This window comes from Pleurodeles waltl, chromosome 6 (genome assembly GCF_031143425.1).
Source record: "Pleurodeles waltl isolate 20211129_DDA chromosome 6, aPleWal1.hap1.20221129, whole genome shotgun sequence".
NCBI lineage: Eukaryota > Metazoa > Chordata > Amphibia > Caudata > Salamandridae > Pleurodeles > Pleurodeles waltl.
In genome coordinates, this window is record NC_090445.1 from 376,339,296 (window position 1) to 376,358,152 (window position 18,857).

Here is an 18,857-nt window from a genome sequence, read left to right on the forward strand (position 1 = left end):
GGCGTCACATGATTTCAGTTGATAATTAGGGCGTGAATCACATGCGTTATTCAGCACCTGAATCAAGCCCAAAATGTCAACAAGATTACTCTTGAATCACAACCGCTTGTAAAGATACTGTTAAAATGGAATGTACTGTGCATCATAAACAGTTGTGTAGACCTGCCCAGAGAGACATTCCTGGATATGAAACTGGAAGCCTGACTCTCTTATGGCCCAGCTAACATCCTCACAAAGTATGTTAACGGTGGCCTAGGCTCTTGGTCCTGGCAAACCAAATGTGCTCTTTATCTTGGCATGTGACTACTGTCCATGCCCTGGGTTGCTGACATGAAGGGGTTGTTACAGCATCCATGAAATAAAGGCAACCGCCTACTGAACAAATATGTGAAAAATAAAAAATATGATATTTGCAGGAAAGCCTGAATGCTGCTTCCTTACCTTAGGCAACGCTCTCTCTGGTGAATACTCTTCCTAACTGGAGATTGCTCACCTTTAGAATATCCCACAGGTGGCACAATGGATCCAGAGGTTTTTCATAGTAGGGCTCCCTCATGCTGTCAGGTGACAGACAGCATGTGCTTCCATGTTGACGTTGTTATTTCCACAAAGTTACAAAGCAGAGCTGCATTTAAGTGCCATCCCTGAGTGCTGATGTCATCCTGACTCTTTCCCCAACCTTGGGTGCAAAGCATAAAACAATTGGAGGCGCCAGTGAGTGGATCTCTAATTTGGGACCTTTTTAAAAGGGAAAAAAAAAAAAACACTCCACAAATCAAGGAGGTGGGAGAGAAATGAGGAATCTTTGGTTAAGTACAGTAGAAACCAGAAAGAGTGGAATCGAAAGTAAGTATCTTTTTCTTCTGGTGGATACTTCTATCAAACAAGTCAATTACTTCGGTAACACCTTTTCTGGCAGAAACTTGAAATGTAGAAACTTCACCGTGTGAATATCCCCAGCCACAAGACTGGATCTGGAGAATTTTCAATAGCAATTCCCTCATGCGTCAGAAGAGGGCATCATGCGGCTCAGAGTCCGATCCATCCCACCCTGGTTGTTATGTCGGGCCACTATATCTGTAACACCTCTGCAAGTTTATGTCTGTTTCCTTCTGATGCCCGGTTCTGCTGCCTGACGTTTAGCCCATACAAATTATAATCTGCCTGTGTGCAGATCTCTATATTAGTGTCGTATTAGTGGACTGTACAAGTCTATTACAAAGAATGGGGAGGAGGGTGGGTTTTTGAGGAATCTCTGGTAGACAGTCTCAACCAGAAAAAGGCATTACTAAAGGTAAGTAACTTGTTCTTCTGATAGAGACTTCTAATCGCCGAAACTCACATTATCAACAGATACCAAAGCAGTACCTCCAAAGATCCTCCCAAAGGGGTAGCTGAAGTGGGGCACAGATGTTAATGGTAAGTAGTTGTAAGTACCACACACTCTTTGCCCAGGCTAGGGTGCAAGTATGACTTGGGTCCCATCCTTCTTGATCTTTTTCAGCACTCAGGGGAGAAGAGGTAGGGGCAAAAAGACATACAGGAATCCAGAGTCTTAGGTGAGGCAAAAGTTGTCCCTAAGGGCGAACCACCCCAACGTGCAAAAGTTTGTACATGATCTCTGTGGTGGTTAATAGATCGAGCCATGGTTCTCCCAATTGTTGGAAGATACCTTGTACCACTGATGTGTGTAATTGCAATTTGTGATCCACTTGGCAACAGCTGCAGTGTTTGTCCACCCTGGTGTTTAAAGATCCTGCCAGGTACTGGGTGATCAGCGAGATGTCCTGAGCATTCAGCCAGTTCCAGACATGTAGAACTTCCTGACATGACTCAATGCCAGCCTGTTTGATGCAGTACCACATGGCGGTTGTGTTGTCCATGAGACAATTTACCCTTACACCTTGATGGTTGGGAGAATGCCTTCAATGACAAGCATATCACTCACAATTCTATCAAGTTGATGTTGAGGAGAGTTTCCACATCAGACCAGAATCCTCTGATCTCCACCTCTCCCAGATGAAAGCCCAACATAGAACAATACATCCATCATGCCTATCAACTATGTATGGGGATAGGGTTCTGTCACCAGTCCAATTGAAGTTGACTAGCCATCACTGCAGATCTCTTGCAGTCTCCTCCGAAACCAAGATGGAATCCAAGAGTTGTCCTTGGTGCTAAGCCCACTGAGACTTCTTGTCACACTGCAGGCCTGCATTTGAAACCTTCTGTAGTCCGCAAACAGAATGAAGGAGGCTGAATAGACAAGAGGTCTCAAAGATATTCTCACTGAGACCCAAGTCAAAGGTTGAAAGATCATGATCACAGCCCAAATATCATGATCTCATTTGAAGCAGATGAAAGGCTCAGAAGACACCATGTCAAGGATGGTTCCAACAAAGGGGTGCTGTTTCAAAGAAGTAAGGTGTCATATTGGCATGTTGATGTAAAGGTTCATTGATGTCACCAGGTCGGCCGTCAACTGGAGGTGGTTTAAGACCTGGCAAGCTAATCTTCAGTAGCCAGTTGTCGAGGTTTGGGAAGACTGGTACTCCCAACCTCTGCAGATGGGATGGGATTACTATCATCTCTTTTGTTAACACCTGAGGCAGATTTGTAATGCTAAAGGGGAATATAGAGAATTAAAAGTGCTTGTGGTCTACCAAACACCGCAGGTATTGTCTGTGGGATTGCAGGATGGGTAATGTGGAAATGGGCATCCTGCAAATTCAACGCCACAATCAAATCTCCTGAGCCCAGGGTGGACAGAATGTGACCATGGTGACCATTTTGAAATTGTCTTTCAGAAGGAAAAAGTTTAGAGGGAAAAGACAGAGGATGTGGAGAAAGTCTCAAACCTTTTTAGGAACCAGGAAATAACAGAAATATCAGCAAGCCCAAAACTCTGATGTCAGCAACCTCTCTCTGACTCCCTTGAGAAAACAGAGCTTGAACCTCTTCAAGGAATATGGACAAATGGTCCTCTAGGAGGTGTAGGTGGCATAACCAGGGGAGTGGGAACTGCTGACCGGGTAGAGCTAGTCCTACAGAGATAGCAGTAGCCATGCTCTTTAAATCTTTCCAAAGTAGATTCCACCTTTGCTCCAAAGAGTTTTGAGGCATCAAGAGCTTGTCTAATGAGGTCTACTTGCAATGTTCGAAAAGAACAAGTTACTTACCTTCGGTAACGCTTTTTCTGGTGGATACACTGACTACCTGTGGATTCCTCACCTTATGAATTTGATCCTTGCGCCAGCATCCGACGGAAAGTCTTCTTCCTAGCTGTCTACGTCGACGAGGACGTCATAATGGCACAGCTCCGCGTGACTCCGTCTGACGTCAACGTGCCAATAAGAGGTCCTCGTCGGCGTACTAACGTCAGTTTCACCTCATTTTTTCGTGCCCTTAAAGCAAATAGAAGTAAACCAACCATGAAAATTGATAAATAATATAGAAAGATATACGCACACAAAAACCTTGACCATTTAAACCATCAATTCGTATTGAGAGTTGAAATACATGAATATACGAAAATATATAGAGAAATATCACTATGTACATATAAATATATATGCACATTCATATACATACAAATATATATATGTATATACATATATATATATATATATATATATATATATATATATATATATATAAGAATAAATATTAATCTAAATACTGCAAGATAATAGTGTAACCAGGCAGGCAACGGGGAGGCAGGAGGGACCGTGAGGAATCCACAGGTAGTCAGTGTATCCACCCGAAAAAGCGTTACCAAAGGTAAGTAACTTGTTCTTCTGATGGATACAACTACCTGTGGATTCCTCACCTTATGAATAGAGTCCCAAGCAGTACCGCACTCGGTGGTGGGTGCCCACCTGATTACACCAAGAAATCTTGCAATACCGAGCGAGCAAAGTGACCGTCCCTCCTCATCTCAGAGTCTAAACAGTAATGTTTTACGAAAGTATGGAGGGACGCCCAAGTTGCCGCTTTACATATATCTATCAATGGAACTCACCTCGCCAAAGCCGAGGATGCGGATTTAGCCCTAGTAGAGGGGCCCTGATACCTTCAGGAGGGACCTTTTTTGCCAAAGAATAACAGATCTTGATACACAAGATGACCCACCTGGAGAGTGTTCTTTTCTGTACAGCTCTGCCCTTTTGCTGACCAGCATATCCAACAAACAGTTGCTCATCCAAACGAAAGTCTTTAGTTCTTTCGAGATAAAAACTCAGGGCCGTCTTAGGGTCCAACCTATGGAGCCTCTCTTCTTCTTTAGACGGGTGAGGAGGAGGGTAAAAAGCAGGAAGAGTGATATTCTGCCCTATATGAAAAGGGGTGACAACTTTCAGCAGAAAAGCAGCCCTGGTTTTTAGAACCACTTTATCAGGGAAAAACATAGTGAAAGGGGGCTTAACGGAAAGTGCCTGAAGCTCTCCAATCCTCCTGGCAGAAGTAATTGTTATCAAGAAAACAGTCTTGAAGGCTAAATATCTCAATAGACATGAATGCATGGGCTCGAAAGGCGAACCCATTAAGAATGTTAAAACAAGATTTAAGTCCCACTGAGGTATGTGAAAAGGAGTAGGAGGAAAGCTATTCACCAAACCCTTAAGGAACCTATGTACAATGGGAGACTTGAATAAAGACGGCTGATCCGGAAGGCAAAGAAACGCCGACAGAGCTGCCAAATAACCCTTAACTGTAGCTATAGCACAGCCTTTCTTCGCCAAACTGAGAACAAACAAAAGTACATCTGAAAGATGGGCCTTTAAAGGAGTTTTTTGGTTCACTCCACACCACAGCACAAATTTTGCCCACCTTCCAGCATAAATAGATTTAGTGGAGTGTCGCCTGGACTAAAGTATAACATCCACTACATCCGGTGAGGGAGAAAAAGAACTCAGGTTGCCCCGTTCAATCTCCAGGCATGAAGGTGCAGGCTCTGGAGGTGGGGGTGTAAAACCTGCCCCTGCGATTGAGAGAGGAGATCTGCCCTGAGCGGGAGACGGAGCGGAGGGCACTGAGAGTGTTGAAGTAGGTCTGTATACCATATCCTTCTCGGCCAGTCCGGTGCCACCGTTATGATTTGGGCCCGGTCCTGGCGAACCTTCCTCAAAACCCGAGGAATCAAGGGTATGGGGGAAACGCGTAAAGCAATTGGCCGCTCCAGGACATCTGAAACGCGTCCCCCAACGCCCCTTGCATCGGAAACTGGAGGCTGCCGAATAACGGGCAATGCGCATTCTCCCGAGTGGCAAATAAATCCACCTGAGAAGTACCCCACATCTCGAAGATGTGGAGGACTAGATCCGGATGGAGACGCCACTCGTGATCTAATGAGAAGTGACGGCTGAGAACGTCCGCATGTACATTCAACACTCCGGCCAAATGATTTGCCATCAAGCAAATCTGATGGTCCTGAGCCCAGGACCAGAGTCGTAGGGCTTCTCGGCAAAGCAGATACGACCCCACTCCTCCCTGCTTGTTTATATACCACATCGCGGTAGTGTTGTCCGTCAGGATCTGAACTGACTGACTGCGAAGGGAAGGGAGGAAGGCCTTGAGCGCCAAACGTACAGCCCGCAATTCCAACAGATTGATATGTAACATCTGCTCCGCTGGAGACCAACAACCCTTGACCTCCAGATGAGCTCCCCACCCTAGAGTGGAAGCATCTGATATCACTGTGGCCACTGGAGGGGCCAGTGCAAACGGTTTTCCTTGGGAAAGGTTGCCGTCCTCTGCCCACCACAGGAGATCCGCTACAGCGTCCCTGGAGATCTTTATTGAATCCCTGAGATCCCCCTTGTGCTGGAACCACTGTCTGCGGAGGGCACCACTGAAGAGCCCTCATATGCCAGCGAGCATGAGTGACCAACAGAATGCAAGAAGCAAACAGACCTAGCAGGCGTAAGACTTTGAGGATTGGAACTGCCGATCCACTTTGAAACAAAGGAATCAGCGCCTGAATGTCCCGTACCCGCTGAGGCGGGGGGTAGGCCCGAAACCTTGTTGTGTCCAATACTGCCCCTATGAACAGGAGGCGTTGAGAGGGCTCCAGGTGAGATTTGGGTACGTTCACCGAAAAGCCCAGATCGAACAACAACTGCGTTGTCATTCGCAGATGAGACAACACAATCACTGGAGACTTGGCTTTGATCAACCAATCGTCCAGGTAGGGAAAAACCGCTACCTCCCTCTTTCTGAGATGTGCTGCAACAACTGCCATCACCTTTGTGAAGACCCGGGGTGCTGAAGTAAGACCAAACGGAAGGACCGCAAACTGGTAATGTTGTGATCCGACCACAAAACGGAGATACTTCCTGTGCGACTTGATTATGGGAACATGAAAGTATGCGTCCTGCAAGTCGACAGACACCATCCAGTCTCCTTCGTTCAACGCCAATAGCACCTGCGCTAGGGTCAGCATTTTGAATTTTTCCTGCTTGAGGAACAAATTCAAAATCCTCAAGTCTAGGATCGTCCTTAGACGACCGTCCACTTTGGGAATCAGGAAATATCTTGAATAACACCCCTGACCCCTTTCCTGCAATGGTACCAACTCTATAGCGCCCTTTGCCAACATGGCTACAACCTCCTGTTGCAACAACAGAAGATGGTCTTCTGAACAAAAGGAGGGATGGGGAGGGAAGGGAGGAGGAAACTCCTGAAAGGGGAGAGCATAGCCCTTTTCCACAATTCCTAGCACCCACGAGTCTGTTGTAATTGACCTCCATTGCTGTAGAAAAAGACTCAATCTTCCCCCTACAGGAAAAGTATGACTGATAAAGTGGGGAAAACTAGGGCTGCTTCTGCTGTTGTCCACCAGAGGAGGATGAAGAAGAAGAGAGCTGCTGGGCTGGACCTCTAGCCCTACCCCTACCTCGCCCTCTGAAGGCACGATAGGGCGGGTTGGCAGGTTGTTGGGCATAAGATTGAGACCTACGAAAGGCAGAACCTCTAGCAAACCCTCGAAACCTACGAAAAGGTCTGTACAATGTAGCAGAAGGGGTCTGCAAACCCAGGGACTTAGCTGTAGCCCGACAGTCCTTTAACCGTTCAAGGGCAGAGTCTGCCTTGTCCCCAAACAGCTTTTCCCCATCAAATGGAAGGTCCATTAAAGTGGATTGTACATCTGACGAGAAACCTGAAGATCTTTGCCAGGCATGCCTTCTCGTAGCCACCGATGTTCCCATGGCCCTGGCAATAGAATCCGTGGTATCCAAGCCAGATTGAATAATCTGCTGTGCAGCAGCTTGCGCATCCAAGAAAAGGGACCCAAAAGATTTTTGCACTTCCTGTGGCAGATCTTTTGCCATCTCCTTAGCAGAGTCCATTAGGGCATGGATGTATCTGCCTAGCACACAGGTGGAATTGGTAGCTTTTAGAGCCATGCTGCAAGAGGAGAACATTTTCTTCGATGATTGCTCCATTCTCTTGGATTCTCTGTCTGTCGGAACACCAGGGAATGTACCGGGGGCAGACTTTGCAGAACATGATGCCTGAATCACCAAACTCTCCGGAGTTGGGTGACGAGATAGAAAAACTGGATCTCCTGGGGCACTTCTATGCCTTCTCGCCACTGCCCTGTTTACAGCAGGAGATGTCACCGGCTTTTTCCATAGGTCTATAATAGGATCAGTCAAAGCCTCATTAAAAGGCAACAAAGGGTCAGCACTGGAGGAAGATGGATGAAGAACCTCTGTGAGCAGGTTAGTCTTAACTTCTGCCGAGGACAAAGGCAAATCCAGGTAGTCAGCTGCCATCCTCACCACAGCATGGAAGGAGGCGGCCTCCTCAGTAAACTCCCCCGGAGAAGCAATGTCCCACTCCAGGGAAGTATCCAAACCACTTGCAGTGGCAAGTCCCTGGAAATCATCAGAAGGCTCTATCTCACCTTCCTCAAGCCTTCTGTATTCCTCTTCCTCCAGAAGCCTCAACACCTTCCTTCGAGATCTTAAATGCGTCTCCAGAGCCAGCGTCGACAAGGACTCCATTGACGCCGATGATCTCAGACCCCGAACCGGTTCAGGAAGGCTCCCAGATTCAACCGGCGCCGGCCCGAAGTCGGCAGATGACCTCCTCGACGCCGAATGAACAGAAGGAGATGGAGCCGGTCTGGATGAGGCCATCAATAATGCTGGATGGCGCGTAGAAGGAGTCGGAGGAGAAGCCGACGGATCCACGGTCCCAGGCGAAGGACTCCTGCCAGGGGAAACCCCTGGCACCGGACCACCAGGCTTTGTAGGGCAGAAGGGCATGAATGGAGCAGCCCTGTACGACACCGGCGAGCCCAAATTGAATGCCAATGGCCCCATGGGACCCACCGGTGCACCAGCAGGGGCCATGGATTGAAAAACAGCATACATTGCATTCAAAAATGCGGCCGGATCCGTCCCTGGAGTCGGGAAAGCCGGGTACTGCTGTGTAGAAGTCTGGGAAACATCAGGATCCCTCGGCGCCGGCGAGAAGCGAGGACTACCTTGAGTGACCTCATAGACTGAAGGTGCCGGTGACAACCCCGGACTCTCCGGCTGAGGCGTGACCGTAGGACTCATCTGTCCCGTCTTCTGGCGCCATGACGAACGAGATCTCGACCTCTAATGACTTCTCGATCAGGTCCGCTCCGAACGGCGCCGAGAGTCACGACGGCGCCGAGAGTCATGATGACGCCGCTTCTTATGCTTTTTGGGAGAAGCATGGGAAGAAACCTTCTTGTGTTCCTTCTTCTTTGCCTTGGCCAAGAAGAGCTTTGCTTCGCGTTCCTTCAGAGCTTTCGGATTCATGCTCTGGCACGAAGAACAACCTTCCACATCATGTTCGGAGCTTAAACACCAAATACAGTCCGAATGGGGGGTCGGTCACTGACATCCGACCCCCGCATCCCCTACACGGCTTAAACCCGGACTTCTTCGGAGGCGACATTGTAACTTCAAGAGATCGCTACAGTTACCAACGGGCCAGGAAGAAAAAACCGTTGGCGTTGAAGCACGGAAAAAGGAAAAACTGACGTTAGTACGCCGACGAGGACCTCTTATTGGCACGTTGACGTCAGACGGAGTCACGTGGAGCCGTGCCATTATGACGTCCTCGTCGACGTAGACAGCTAGGAAGAAGACTTTCCGTCGGATGCTAGCGCAAGGATCAAATTCATAAGGTGAGGAATCCACAGGTAGTTGTATCCATCAGAAGCCGGTGGTACAAATCCAAGCATGGTGACTTAGTATCACCCTGATCCAGACTGTCCTACCCAGACAGTTGGTAATATCCAGGTCTGAGCATAAGAAATACTTCACCCTGTCACACGGACTGTCAGTTTTTGTAGTGTTGCCCGTATGTCCACTGGGATAGCTGATAAGACATCCAACACTCCATCCCTCAATGCATACAAGTACCTTCAAAGGATGTAGATGGTGTTGACCTACTTAACTACAAGCCTGTCAGAAGAAAACATTTGTGCAGCAAACGTTTCCATGAGTTTGGACTCCCTATCAAGTTGGGTAGTCGGAAACACATCTGGATTAATTCTGCTTATTTATGCCTGCAAAACCAGGCTTTCCATGACTGTATACTGGAAGAGGAAGATCCCTAGAGGAAGGCCTATTTTGCCTGGCTACTCACCTGTTGACTGGGGGGCTAGAACCGGTTTTTGCCTATGTGCCCATCAGCACATCAGAAAGAGCCTCATTAAAGGTGAGAACAGGTTCTTGGCACATCTGTTATGAGTCAAGATATCAGTCAGGACATTTGTTTTGACCTTCGTTGTGGGTAAGGTGAGGTCTAATACTTCAGCCGCTCTCCTGATTACAGTTGCAAAGGGGCTGTTGCAGGACTAGGAGAGGAAAGGCCAATGTCTGAAGACGAACCCAGGTCACTGGAATCTTATAAACACTGAAAAATGGGCTCATCATAATTATCATCAGCATTATTGTCAAGATGTGTTGTTTGAGACCTGGGGTGCGTATAAATGAGTCTTGCAGTCCAAGAAACCGGTGGTGTGAATCATGGCACTGAAGATGGCTTTATACGTTGCACTGGAGGTGGCTGAGCATGAGGAAAGGGCCAGCCTCAGATCAAGTGGCACAGCGTCTGGGATGGGTCCACTAATGGTGATCCCACAGGGGGCTACCTTGGATACTTAGTGCCAGAAGATGCTCCAAAGGGATCTAGTGGAGTACCAAAGATGTGGTACATACTAGTCTCAGCTTATGGAACTGTTGTGGCGTTCCTGATTGCTGTTGATGGTCCCAGACTTTCCAGGCTAAGTCTGAATTGAATGTATTCAAGGAAGAACTCCATAGCCTGGAGGTACACGGGGCATTACACGACTCTCAGTGTGGGAGTGGCAGGATGAAGGAGAGTTATGTTTGGATTTCTTGTGTTGTTTTTGATTTCTTGGACTTATCTGTACTTTGTGACTTCGATGACAATCAGTTAAGTGATTCACCTCAGGAGCGAGAGAGTGCACGTGCCCTCCCCCTTGACCGGGACGGGGTCTTTTTCGACAGCAAGCTTGGCCTCACAGATGGCACTGTGGTTCATCTTAGCACAGCGGCTGCACAACAGCAAGCCATGCTTGGAGCTGAGACACCAGAGACAAACATCTTGAGTGTCAGTCATCGACAACTGGCAATGGCAGTCCCTGCGCAGTAGAATCCTATAACTGAATCTTGTAGGTGGGGACAAGCCCCTTCCACGCTGAAATTTTGAGGGAAAGGACTGTCAAGCTGATGCGATTTGATGGAGCTCTGGAGGGGTGAGGAGGAGCAAAAAATGCTGGGAGGGTGATGGATGGGTCACATCTTCTGGCAAAAAGGCCACGTGGGTCCCAAAAACCAGTTTGTCCACAAAACAGAGGGTGTAGAACAGCTATACAGACAGTCTGCAGCACACTCATTCAACAAGCTCAATTGATTGCCATGAGGAATACTGAGAGTTAGAAGGCACAGCGAGCAGCTATGGATTGGGTGGAAGGGTGTGTACATGAAGAACATCAGAAACAAACTGAGATCCCACTGTGGCACAACAGTTTGTGATGGAATATGTGTGTCAAACCCTTAAGAAATATCATCACAACAGGTGACTTAAAGAAGGATGACTGGTCCAGCAAACATAAAAAAGCCGAAAGGGCTGACAAATAACTTTTCATAGTGCCCACTGCAAGCCCTTGCTGGGACAAAGATAAAATAATAAAATACCCAACAGTTTGGCTTGCAACGGGTCTGGTTTACAAACTCTATAACAGGTCACAAATGTGTACATTGCCCGGCATAAACTGACTTTGTAGTGGGGAGTATGGCAATCAGGTGGCATTCACAACCTCAGGTGGTAAATCGAATGCAATAAATTGTCACCACTAAATCTCCACACATGGAGGTGTACATTGCACAAGTTTGGGTGCAGAACCCTTCCCTGCTGCTGCAACAGGAGATACTCCAGAAGCACTAGTCTTATCAGAGGACTGAAGCTCATGCCCAGCAGGTCGGAGTACCACACCTTCCTGGCTTAACCAGGAGCCGCCAAGATGACTTGGACCTAGTCATTCCTGATCGTCTGCAGAACCTGGGGCAGAAGAGGCATACAGGTGTCTGCTGCTCCAATCAAGGCTGAATGAGTCGCCTAGAGAGTTTTCTTGGGTACGCTAACACACAGACGTTTTGACACCAAATGTTCTCAACGATGGAGAATTGATCCAGCCAGGGTACTCCTCACTGTCGGATACCTTGCACCACTTCAATGTGCAACTGCCATTTGTCATCCCCAAGCGCCACCAGCTGAGCTCATCCGCACTGGCATTTACAGATCTCACCAGGTGGTTCACGATCAGGGAGATGCCGAAACGCTTCAGACAGTTCCAAAGGTGTGTAGCCTCTTGGTACAGGACCCCCCACACAGCCCTGCTTGTTGCAGTACCAAATGGTGGTGGCGGCATTGTCTATGCGAACCTCCACCAGCCTTCCCTTGATAGCCTTCAATGCTAGGTGAATGGCCAGCAGCTCCAATAGATTTATGTGGATCGGGGTTTCCACCACAGTGCAGAGCCCTCTGAGGTCAACTTCCCCTAGATGGCCACCACCCAGCAGAGAAGCATTTATCACCACCATCATCTCTGGATACGTAAGGGTCTGCCGCTGGTTAGATTGCACATAAGCAGACACTACTGCAGGTCTTTTGCTGTCACCTCCGAAACCTGAATGACGTATGCCAGGTTCCCTTAGTGCTGGGCCCGCTGAGACTTTAGATCTCACTGCAGAGCCAGCATATGCCACCTGGTGTGGCGGATATGCAGAATACATGAGGCCAAGAAGTCTCAGAGCTTCTCTCACCAAGATACAGGACTCAGGCTGAAATGTCAGGATCATACCCCGAATGTCCTGGTCTCATTGCAACTGAGGAAACGCCCTGATCTGCACTGTGTCCAGAACAGCTTCTGTGAAGGAAGTCCCTGCAAAGGAGGCAGGAGTGACTTTGGCTCATTGTTCGAGAACTCCAAAGATTTCAGGTGGTTCACTGTTGTCTTTAGGTGGTCTATGACTTAATGTGGTGAGCCTGTCTTCAAGGGCAAGTCATAAAGACAGGGGAAATGGTGTATCCAACCTATGATGATGGGCAGCTATCACCACCATCACTTTAATGAACACCCAAGGAGCTTTGGTAATGCCGAAAGTGAGTACAGCAAACTGAAAATTCTCCTGGCAGACCTTGAGCCGCGGGTGCCATTACTGGGACTGCAGGGTGCGCACATTAAAGAATGTGTCCTGCAGGTCTAGAGCAACCAGCCAGTTACCCTGATAAAGAGCAGACAGAACCTGGGCCAATGAGAGCATCTGAATTTTGAACAGGAAGGCAATGACAGGACGAAGATCTAAAACAGGATAAAGTCTTCCATGCATCTTTGGCATGAGGAAATAGCATAACAACAATAGCACTTGGGGACGGTAGAGCTCACACTTCTTGCAGGCAAATGGATAGGTGCTCCTCTGTAAGCTCTTAGGATGTAGTGGGTCAGAAAAGCCTGGGGATCTCATTCATGCATGAACTTTGGGCCTTTCCTAATGAGGCTAATAAGCTAGGAAAGTGGATGTATTTGTGCCATTGACCACAATGAAAAAAATAATAATTTTTTTTCTACTGCTTTCTATGTACAGTGGGACTCCCACTTCGACGACGGGGAATGATTCAAGCATGTGAATCTATGAAAGATACGCCAATACTGGAGAACATTTGTTTCATTAACACGTCAATATTTTTCATCACTGTTAGGGGGTGTGAGTCAGGGGAAACGCATTAAGACTCACTTTGCTAGTGGATGCTTGGACCACCAAACTTGCAGGCACAGGAAGATGCATAAGAAAATGAGGGTCACTAGGTGTCAGTCTGTGGAGACTGGCCACCTGTTTGTTCACTGGTGGGCAAGAGCAAGCTTTAGAAAAGTTGCCCAGAAGTGGGAAGAAGCAAGTTTTAGACCAAGCACCTGGAAGGCTACCAGTTAGGGTTTCACTGAACGGCAGGACAGGCTCAAAAGAAGGTGGCCAAGCTGAAGTATTTCAGTAACCACACTTGCTTTAACCTCAACAGAAGTTGTCAATCCAGGACCTCAGCAGCATTTCTAATATTTACCACAAAGGAAGCACTCTCTCATCCACTGACAGCCGATGGTGGTGGTGGTGGTATTGGGGGTGGGGGAACACATAAGCCCTGAATCAGGGGAAGTATCCAGCCCTGTGTCCTCCTGTAAATCAATATATTAACTGTCACCATCATAATGTGGGGGGGAAATCAGACCCAGAATCTCCACTGTCATCTCCAAGTGGAGACAAGCTCTGGTCAGAATCTGAAAAGAAAAGCTACTGGAGCAACTAAGGACAATTCCATGATAGCTGAAGAGTTTTGTCTAAGTCAGATTTTATGTGACCAGGTGGGCCCATGTGGAGTTAGGATGTGTCCTTGGTAGGTGTTGAGACGGATTCAGCTCGGGTATGTAACCTGGAGTCGGCATAGTATTCACCTCCAGCGATGTCGGGCTGACTTCCAGAAGAAGGTACTGGTGCAGATATTGGAGCTGTAATGGAAGTTGGCACCAGAGACGGTGCAGAACCCAAGGCGGGTTCCAGGGACTCAGATGGTGCAGAGGGCTGAATAACTAGTTATAATCCAACTGGAGGCCCAAGTAGACCACTGAGGTGTGAAAATGACACAGATAGTGCTAGAAGGGTTCCATAAATACAAAGCATGGCCTCCTTTAAGGCCTCGGCCTGCTGTGGCATTGCCAATGGCCAGGAAAACTCTGGGTGCATGGAGATCAACTATGAAATTGGTTCCTCAGTTGGGGATCAGAAGCAAGATCGATTGGCACCTTGACACACTCATGACTTCTCTTTGGATAGGTAAGTGGCAGGATAGAGTCGAGCCCATCTTTGACTTTATGTGCTTTTGCTATGTTCCAATCCCAAACACCAGAGATACACTTCATGCAGGTCCATCACAGACGTGTTTATGACAGTCACTGCATAGTTTGAACCCTGTAGATCTAGGTGGGGACATTATTCCCCTGCACACTGAAATTCAATTGGCAAAACGTTTTGTAGGAAGTTGGCCTGGTGTGTGGTGGGTACCATTGGTACTTACACCTTATACCAGGTCCAGGAATCCCCTCTCAGTGAAGTGTAGGCAGAGTCTGGAAGCCAGGCTCTCTAAAGAAAGCTGTGGATGAGCAGCCAAGGCTTATCTTGGAGACATGCAAAGCTCATGCAATACCAAACAGTAAGAAGCATAAAAAAGTTAGAAAACAGTGTAAAATAGCAATATGCAATAGTAGCCCTAGGGAAGCCTAACCCGTATACTAAGAAAATGGAATGCGAACATAGGGCCCCCACCTAGCTAAGTGAATAGTGTAGAGGGGAGCTGGGAGTACTAGGAAACCACACAGGTAAATAATGGAGTACACCCCAGCGACCAGAAATACAGGGGTAAAACACTTGATTTCCCCAATACCACCCCAAAGGATGAAAAGAAGAAAATTAAGACACCCAGAACAGCCTCCAAGGAACCAGCAGTGGAAAACGAAGATGGAGACCTGTGGAAAGAGGGGACCAAGTCCAGAAGCGTCTGTGGGGTCCAGGGGCCGTAGGAGATACTACCCACCCAGAGGTACCTTTTGGAGTTGGTCGATGAAAAAGAAAGATAGGTCAGCACTGCAGCACAGAAGCTGGAGAAGAGTTCCTGATGAGTGCAAAAGGTGTCCCACGCTGGAAGCTGGTTTGCAGATGGGTGTCGTTGAAGGATTTCCACCAACACGCCTTGGCAAAGGCAAACTCGCGGATGGAGGAAAAGGGTTGCAGCCAGGGACGAGCAAGGTCAAGGAGGACTCTACCCAATAGGAGTCACAGGGGCCCCTCTGTGTCGCAGAAGGCCCACAGGAGCAGAGGCAGCACCCACAGGTGTCCCACAGGACAAGGACACAGAAGTTGGCGAAGCAGCCAAAGCAGCACCACAGAAGTTGCTCACACGTCGCCGGAGGACCATGCAGAGGTCCAGAAGTTGCAGGAGGGAGTGCTGGGGGCTGGAGCTACACGTCGCTTGAAGTTCCCCTTGGAGGTGAAGCAACAAGCCTTGGCAACTGCAAAAGATGTGGGGCAGGGGGGTACTGTCTTGCGTGGAGTGGAAAGGACTTACCACCACTAAAGTGCAACAGTTGGTAGAGAGGACCAAGGCCGACTCTCCGGACCACCACCTGTGATGCAGGACCCACGCCACTCATGATGAGGGGAGATCCACACAGCCAGTCGTCGATGCAGCCAGATACCTGTAGTTATAGGGGAGTGATGCCTTAGCCCCAAAACCCCTAGATTCCTTCTTCTCATGCAGACAGAAGAGTTGAAGTCTTCTTAGAATGCACAGCCGGGGAAATGTTGCAAAGCTTGCAAGAGTTCAGATTACAACGTTGCAGAAGAGTCTTCCTCGTGGATCTGCAGCTTCTAGGTTCCTGGAGGGTCCAGTCGCGGTTCCTGGGGCCAGAAGTCGAAGCAGAGGTTGCAGAGGAGTCCTGCTGGAGTCTTGCAAGCCGAATCCAAGGACCAACTCCAGAGGAAGATTTATGTAGCCCAAAGAGGGGGCTTGGTCACCTAACCAGGTAATGATCTATCAGAGGGTGCCTCTGATGGCACCTGCCTGCCCTGGCCATTCAGATGCTCCTAGGGTTCCCTGCCAACCTTGGAATCAAGATCGCAGAACCCAGGGACCTTCTGGAGGAGCTCTGGGTACCACCCCTGGGGTGGTGATGGACATGGGAGTGGTCACTCCCCTTTCCATTGTCCAGTTTCGCACCAGGGCTGGGACTGGCGGTCCCTGAACCGGTGTGGACTGGTTTATGCACAGAGGGCACCAGATGTGCCTTTCAAAGAAAAACCAGTGGCTTGGGGAGGCTACCCCTCCCAAGCAAGTAAGACCTTTTTCCAAAGGGAGAGGGTGTTACCTCCTCTCTGAAAGGAAATCCTTTGTTCTGCCTCCCTGGGCTTGATCAGATCAAGCAGCAGGAGGGCAGAAACCCGTCTGAGGGGTGGCAGCAGCTGGGCTGCCCAGGAAAACCCTGTAACACTGGTGGTAGCAATGCTGGGGGTCTTCTATGGAGCCCCCATACTGCATGAGATCATACTTGCAACAGTATTGGAGTATGATTCCAACATGTTTGATACCAAACATGCCCATGTTCAGAGTTACCATTATGTAGCTGGACATAGGCAGTGACCTATGTCCAGTACACACGTAAAATGGTGTCACCGCACTCACGAAGTCCAGTAAAATGGAGCTGGAGTTTGTGAGGGCACCTCTGCTAGTGCCCTCACACGCAGTTACCTGCAGCCTGCCCTCTGCCCTCTGGGCTGAGAGGGCCTACCATAGGGGTGACTTACAGTGACCTGGTGCAGTGACCTGTAGTGAAACCGGATGCGTGCACTCCGTTCACACAGACTGCAATGGCAGGCCTGCAGAACCCTTTGCATGGCAGAATGGGTGGCAGAATAACTGCTGAAGCCCATAGGGATCCCCTGGAGCCCCAATGCCCTGGGTACCCAACTACCATATACTAGGGACATACATGGGGGCACTAGTATGCCACTTGACGGGATAACAAGTTACCAGCAACCAAATTTAGAGGAGAGAGCACAGTCACTTGGGTCCTGGTTAGCAGGATCCCAGTGAACACAGTCAAACACACTGACAAACAGGCCAAAAGTGGGGGTAACCAAGCTAGAAAGAGGCTACTTTCCCACACTTTCCAACTGATGAAAAAACAGAATGGAACTCCGGAGAAGCGTTCAAAGGCGCAGAGAGGAAGAAACAGATGTCAGTGAGAAGCAGTTTCACTTGTAGGTGGCTCTGCTCTGTAACTTCCAGGATGGAACTAAGTCAACGCAGTCATGGCGCCACCTGACAGAGCACTACTCTGTAATCTTCTGGATCCCAAATGGTGCCTGGGGGATATTCTAAAGGTGAGCAATCTGCAGTTAGAAGTATCTATCACAACACAAATTACTTACAGCAGCTTGAAACTTACAAACAACGTGACATAATCTGAATCTCTACATATTCCTCGAAACACAAGCATAACAAATTGTTACCGCTGATCAAATAACAGGTGCATAAACTTGAAAATAAATATTTAAGCAGTGAGGGTCGAATTAAGGTAATTAGATCATTTTGGCCAGCTTGCTTAATTTTCTTTACAAATCCAAGTAAAGTGACGGACCTTATTTTTGCCTGCCCACAAAGCTAATGTGCTAAAGTATTTGCCAAATCAGCAACACTTACCAGTGGTAATAATGGAAACGGGGGCGCCAATTGGGAGAACGCAACAGGGTCTGCAAAGCACATGCTAGATTTACAAAGAGGTAACACATCAGAAAAAACCTGTGGACAATGAAAAAGAAAATACAAAATGTATTAAAATGGTACCAATATTTACACATTTGGCACTCTAACAGAAATGCCTGCTTGAAGACTATTATCATGAAAACAAGATTCCTATCAAGAAAAATAGAGTGGCACTAACTGCTGAAAGACTTCAGAGGTTGCTGAATCCCCATCTACTCTTGTCATAGTCACTATGAATGAGTTTTAACAACAGAACAGGCACAGGCCATAGACTTTCATGGACAACTTAAGGTGATCCCTCCAAAGTCTGACCAAATTTATCTGATTCATCTACCCGCTTACTGCTACAGTTATTCTTGTAGGCGATACTTCCAGAGACCAGTCAAAGAATCACAAGTTCACATGCTGAGGTCAAGGAATAACTCATCACAGCATGGCAATATACTTGAAACAGGGGAACATGAATCTAAAAAGAATTCCCCTCTCAGGTTTAGAGTACATTAAAGACTAAAGACAGTTAAGAATAAACTGTGGCTTCTATGAAGCGATATTTACAACCACAGCAAGGCGAGAGCACATACATAGAGAGGATTGGTGCCACAAGGTCCAGCGAAGCAATGAGGATGCCCAGTTCTGCAATGGCAGCTGTCAGGAGGAGTGCCCATGTTGGCTCACCATTTGACTTTCCATGTCCGAAGACCTGTTGGGGTGAGAGATAAAGTAGCTAATTAGGACAAAGTTCAGGCACAGAAGACTGGGTGTACCTGGTTAGAGTGCACTTCAAATGTTATATGGCTTGGACCTCACACCTAGTAGCTCTGACCAGGATTCTTCACACTGGCTCAGTGTCCCTAGTTAAATGTGTGGTGGGTAATTTTAATACTCCAAAGCATGCAAATGCAGTCACTGTGTCATCCCAGGTGAAGTGAAGGTAAAAAGAGAGGAGTAGGTGAATATCTCCCTGACAAAATTGGATT

General features: G+C 48.0%; 1 protein-coding gene across 4 annotated transcripts in view; it reads right to left on the reverse strand.

The window, feature by feature from the left end:
* Positions 1-18,857, reverse strand: part of SLC12A6 (solute carrier family 12 member 6) — an 830,972-nt gene that overhangs the window by 279,551 nt on the left and 532,564 nt on the right. For all 4 annotated transcript variants that reach the window (XM_069238301.1, XM_069238300.1, XM_069238303.1 and 1 more), the window contains 2 exons: positions 18,462-18,580; positions 17,818-17,916 (listed from right to left, as the gene is read on the reverse strand). In XM_069238301.1, the coding sequence (XP_069094402.1) occupies positions 17,818-17,916; positions 18,462-18,580 (218 nt within the window). The remainder of the gene's footprint in view (positions 1-17,817; positions 17,917-18,461; positions 18,581-18,857) is intronic.